We start from the raw sequence: 6,196 nt of genomic DNA on the forward strand, positions 1-6,196 counted from the left end.
ATTCAACATTGTTTAACAACTACCCGTACGCGTAGATGGCATAGATCAGTGATTCTCAAAGTGTGGTCCGGGGATCACAGGTGGTCCGTGACAGAGCTCAGGTGGTCCGCAATGGGATTTCTACTACTCCAAGACAAACTACCAGTAGGCTATATTTGTGACCTTATTACAAAGCTAAACATAGCAGAAGTCAAATTAGCACCCGTCAACTGTCAATTCAGTTGACAGGTGGTCCCTGAACATGTTTGGGGGGCACAAAGTGGTCCTCGGTCTGAAAAAGTTTGAGAAACACTGGCATAGATGGTTTTTACATAGAGCAAGGTCAGGCAGTTGCCCAGGGCCTCGTCCAATCAGGGACCTTGTCATGGCACAATGGTATTCGTTTCCCTGCATTTAAAGTGATCTCCCACACACCGCGCTCTTCCTTATTGTTGATCCGTCTCTGAAGTAGTCAGACACTATAGGGAACACAGTAGATCGCACTAAATGTCTTTTTTCTTTTATTCATACCTTGCAATTGATGAACTAACCCCTGTAAGGTGTCATTTTGACCCATTTACAGTTTCAGCTTGAGAAAAATAGTATCAGTTATTATTCTTTCATACTAAGATTCACTGGCTTTGGCTCATTTTCAGTGAGGAAAATTAATTAAAAAAAAGAGTCCTTTTTAAGTTCTAATTGAACTGTAATCAAGAAATAGCCTACTAGTAACTGCAGAGAAAAATACAAATGAAAAAGAAATTACATGATTTTATTGGGAGAAAGTCAACAAAACGTAAACAGTAAACAGATTAACAGTAAATGATACATTTTAAAATGAAAAAGGCTATTAACTTCCATGAGAAAATAGAAAAGGTTCAATCCTTCAAAAAACAAACAGTAACATTGAACACATATCAACACTCTGCATGTCAGCTTTCAAAAAGGCAATGTTCTCCCAACCAAAAGAAACTTTTTTTCATCTCCTGAAATTGCTTAAATGTAGGATAATAGAATTATTTCAAACAAAATATCTTGCTGTAATTCTGCATGTGGAGTGTGCAGTAATACAAAACACACATTACTACACACCTGCTAAAAGAAACGGTTTAAATGATTAAATTATTTAAATGTCATCTACAGGTACACAGATTGCACAAGCCGACCAGCTGCATGATGGCAATGTAAGAAATCAACAAAATCAACAACAACAAAAACAAAGCAAAACAAACAAACAAAAAAATGAAAAACGTGCTTACCGAGGTGATTTGAAGAAGGTGTATTTTGTGGTGCCTGACGACCCATCTGCTGTTGTGATGCTCAACCTCCACAGAGTCTTAAACTTCAGCATTCATTTTGCATCTGCTTAGATTTTTAATTACAGGGACATATTTTCACGTACGTGAATGTGTGACTCATTTCTTGTCTAATAATGAATAAAATCTTTATCATCAAAACAGGAAAAAAGTCTCATGATCAAAATCTTGCCATGCCACCCGGCCCTAATGTGTGGCGATGAGATGTGATGTCATGTGCATGTAATAACACACATGGATCCACAGAGTCCAGATGTGCTACATGCATGTGAGTCACAAGAGCTTCACTGATGATCCATTTTGTAACCCAAACCCAGGGTAGAGTGTGTGAGAGAATGTGGTCTGGACTTTGTGCAGGAGTGTCATCATGGTGTCAGAGATGCTGTAGAAGGCCAGAGTCCCTGCCCTGTGGTCCACATACACTCCTACTCTGGAGCTGGCCACTAGAGGGAGTTTACGGTGATTATTATTGTGGCTGAACTGTGTAAGTGTTGGTATGACAGTAAGTCTCCAGGACTTCTTATTCTTTCCAAACCAGCTTTCATCATAGTTTCCTTTTCTGCTGATGGTTTTATATGCCACAGCTATATTAACCAAGTCACCACTCCACTCAACTTCCCAGTAGCAGCGTCCAGACACACCCTCTCTACACAACACCTGCGGCCACCTGTCATCAAATCTCTCTGGATGATCTGGATATGACTGGGGGGCATCATCTCTCCTCTCCACCCTCCTGTTCCCCTCAGACAGATGGAGATTTCTTTTTGCAGTGTTTGGATCCAGTGTGAACTGACAGCAATCTAATGCAAGAGAAGACAAGATAAACAGAACATTTGGATAAAAGATCAGATGTGGTCTGGGATATGGGTGTGTGTGTGTGTGTGTGTGTGTGTGTGTGTGTGTGTGTGTGTGTGTGTGTGTGTGTGTAATTCCCTACGGACAATCAGTAAAAATGATTCTGTGTCTTTACACAAACCAAATGTAAACCTCTGGATTCAATTGTATGGGTGTGTGCATCTGTGAGTGTGTGTGATTCCTTACACTGCAAGAAGTCCTCCCTGGTCACTGGTTCGGTAACAACAGCCTGTACTCCAGACACTGAGACAGAAGGTATGACATTAGCCACAAATCCCCTTTATCAATCACAGTTATTACGATTACATGATAAATGGACATTTTGAGTCTTCAGCTTCGACAATTTTGACTGATATCTACATCAAGACAGTAACTGTGCAATCAGAGCACATTCAGTTCAAGAGTCAAGATTGAAATTGCATACAGTTTTAAATCTAGGAATTCTGGAACAACAATTTTGTTCTGAATCCAACCACAACTAACTCCTAACTGTTTATGTTGTTTTATAGGTCACTTTAGATAAAAGCCTCTGCTAAATGTAAAAGTGACTTAATTTACAATAATATTGTTGAAATTGACCTGTGTGATAATAGCAATCTCATCTGCTGCTGGAGCAGAGCAAGGACTTCTATGACATCACACTTAACATGTCTAACCTGCTGCAGATATTTTGGCTGCTTCCTGTTTGAAGACTGAGTCTAATTTCTCCTCCAGCTGCGTCTTCAGTTCAGAGACAGATGTTTTCACCGGCTCAAAGGAGAGGTAAGGGTGGCTGAGGACCATGTTGGCTGGAATTGTACTGGCAGGAATATCAGAGATGGACCCTACATTCTGTAAAGAGAACACACACACACACACACACACACAAATAAACAAACACACACTTTTCAGAATATATGAGAAAAGTAAGTGATAACTATAGATCACAGACATGTAAAAAAAAAAAAAAAAAAACGTTTTAAACACGATTACACGTACATGTGAAGGCTATGGCGTTATACAAAACCAGCATCACTGAATGAGTCAAGTCAGAAAACATTCATATTAGGATATCAATCCTTCCACAATTAATGTAGTCACCTTGAGGAAATGTATGGGATCCTGTGTGTGTGAAAGCTGCTCCATCTCAGCAACTCTCTTCTTCAGCTCAGAGATCTCCTGCTCCAGCTGTTTCAGAAGTCCTTCAGCTCGACTCACCTCAGCCTTCTCCTGAGCTCTGATCAGCTCTGTCACCTCAGAGCGCCTTCTCTCAACAGAGCGAATGATGTCATCAAACATCTGGTCACTGTGTTCCACTGCAGACTGTGCTGAGCTCTATCAGGCAACATGGCAGAGACACACCAAGAGCAGTTATGAAATACAGAGGCAGCTTGTCTTAATGGCCTATTTTGTTGTATGATGCAGCAATGGGTCATCCTGTCTTAATGTGGGTTTCTAAAGGGACAATAATGTCAAAACAAAACAAAAACAAACAAAAAACAAAAGAACAACGAACAAAAAAAGCCTCGCCCCCCTGAGTACTGTATGCCCATACGATGTCCTGTATGCAGATGACCAGTCGGGCACTGGATGTATGAATAGGCATATGTGAATAAAACTCTGTCCACACCTGTTTGCTGCATTGTAATTCTGAACAGTGTTGACCAAGGCATCTGCTTCATGGTCAAATGGGTAATAGAGAAAAGTCAGTTCTAGTTTTCAGCTTGTAATTTTGGTTTAAATAATTTTATTTAAATACCATCACACGTTTACCATAGGTTAAAAAGCAGGTTTTATTTGATTCTAGGCATACTTTACAAGTTATTCTTCAATAAATCCCTTGATTTTTTTAGACTACCGGAACTTCATATGGAATGCCCCATTTTTTTTTCTTTTAACATACTTTTTTATTGTTTTTATCACACAGCAACTTACAAAACATTCCCCTCCCACCCCCCACCCAATCGACAGCTATCAGGCGCAAACAAAAATACAAGTACATAAATAAATAATAAACAGCATAATAAAATAAGAAATAAACAACACCAAAAAGAGCAATCACAGATACAGAGACATAAATGAAAAATAAATTAAAGAAGGAAAAAGAAAAGAAAAGGAGGTGTGTCCACAGCAACAACACAGGAGCACATTGGAATGCCCCATTTAATTAAAACTGCCTTGGTTCATCCCTCACCTTCAGAGTGTCAACTGGTTGATTCCTCACCTTCAGAGTGTCAACTGCTCTCCTCAGCTCCTGAACCTCCTTCTCTCTCTTCTGGATTGTCTGCTGGCATCTCGTCTGGATCTCACCCAATCCTTCCTGATTGGATAGATTCACACAGTTTGTGTTGAAATACATGTGTTGAAATACATTAAATTACATTACAGTATACAGAGAAAAAATGAAGTTCTCAGTATGACAATGTAGGACTACATAGGCCCCATTTAGGGCTGGGCGATATGGAAAAAAAAACCTATATCACGATATGGATTATTTTATATCACGATAAGGATATATATCACGATATAGCACAATTACATACAGTTTTCAGTTATTCTCTTTATTTGCTCTTTATTTTTTCATATCTCAAAACAACCTTTCTTTAAAATGTATCTTTTTGTTGTTATTTTTACAGTTACATGAACTTATAGTGTGTATTGTGACAACATGGAATGTAATTAAATGATAGTAATTGTATCAGTTTTATACTATTGAATATCTCAATATAAACTATATAGGAGAAAGGTCACGATATACACTTTTATGTCACGATAACGATATATATCGTTATATTGCCCAGTCCTAGCCTCATTAGGCCTATGTTTACTCTAAAAGACTGTTGCAGGTCTTACCTTTTTATTGCTCCACTCTGTTGCAACAGAGACAGTGTCATGGCCTTTATGCTCCTCCATCAGGCAAAAATAACAAATACAACTCTGATCAGCACAACAAAATATGTCAAGAGCTTTCTTATGAAGGGAGCAAACCCTTTCCTGTAGCTGTCCAGTGGCGTCGATTATCGAGTGATTTCTACCTGGGTTAAGGTCATTATGAGCCTTGTAGTGAGTTTCACAATAAGACAACAGACAATCAAGACAGGACTTCAGAGCCTTCAGTTTTCCCTCGGAGCAGATATCACACTCCACATCTCCATGGTCAGCGGTAGCATCAGACTGAATATTTGTAGGTCTTGTCTTCCTCATTTCTTCCACAAGTTCAGCAATAACATTGTTTTTGTTCAAAACCGGCCTCGTAGTGAAAGTCTTTCTACACTGGGGACAGCTGTAGACTCCCTTCTGATCTTCCTGATCCCAACAGCCGTTAATGCAGCCCGAACAGTAGTTGTGTCCACAGCTGAGAGTCACTGGATCTTTCAGTAGATCCAAGCAAATGGAGCACATAAAAAGGTCTTGTTTAGTTGATATCACCTCTGCCATTTTCCCACAGCTACTCACGAACGTGTCCACAACCTGCACAGTCTACCGCAAAAGTTCAGTTTCGTTTCTGGTGAAATGCGCTTCCTGGTCCTGGAGGGCGAGTGTTTAACAGTGGAGTAATGCTGCCACCTGCTGCTTTGATGGAATAAGACAAGTGCGTGTGATAAGATGAGGTGTGTGTGGGTGCATCCCAATATGCGACCTTGCCTCCTCCACTTGCCTCCTCCACTTCCTCGTACCAGGAAGTAATATGTCATGATGACATCACTGACAACAGCATTATATTTCAATATCTTGCAAAAGCTCAATTGTAGAGTCTTTTTCTCATTTGCAAATGGGGCGTTGAATGAAAAACAGTCCCTCAAAAGTTGTTGTGGCTAGGCTGACAGCTGGGAAACGTTATCGTTTTCTCCAGGGAAGAGGAGCCAGGAGGCGGGACGAGGAGACAAGGGCAAGTGGAGGAGGCAAGGTCGCATATTGCAACGCACTCGAAGTGTGTGTGTGTGTGTGTGTGTGTGTGTGTGTGTGTGTGTGATAATGAGGAGTGTGTGTGTGTGTGTGTGTGTGTGTGTGTGTGTGTGTGTGTGTGTGTGTGTGTGTGTGTGTGTGTGTGTGTGTGTGTGTGTGTG

General features: G+C 40.3%; 1 protein-coding gene across 1 annotated transcript; it reads right to left on the reverse strand.

Annotated features, from left to right (window-relative positions):
- Window positions 1-763: 763 nt before the first annotated feature.
- On the reverse strand, window positions 764-5,669 carry LOC134445871 (tripartite motif-containing protein 16-like). Its single transcript, XM_063195012.1, has 5 exons — window positions 4,983-5,669; window positions 4,354-4,449; window positions 3,231-3,464; window positions 2,807-2,981; window positions 764-2,095 (listed from the first exon to the last, which is right to left on the reverse strand). The coding sequence occupies exons 1-5, from the start codon at window positions 5,565-5,567 to the stop codon at window positions 1,569-1,571; spliced, it is 1,617 nt and encodes a 538-aa protein (XP_063051082.1). The 5' UTR covers window positions 5,568-5,669; the 3' UTR covers window positions 764-1,568.
- Between the last annotated feature and the right edge of the window lie 527 nt (window positions 5,670-6,196).

This window comes from Engraulis encrasicolus, chromosome 1 (genome assembly GCF_034702125.1).
Source record: "Engraulis encrasicolus isolate BLACKSEA-1 chromosome 1, IST_EnEncr_1.0, whole genome shotgun sequence".
NCBI lineage: Eukaryota > Metazoa > Chordata > Actinopteri > Clupeiformes > Engraulidae > Engraulis > Engraulis encrasicolus.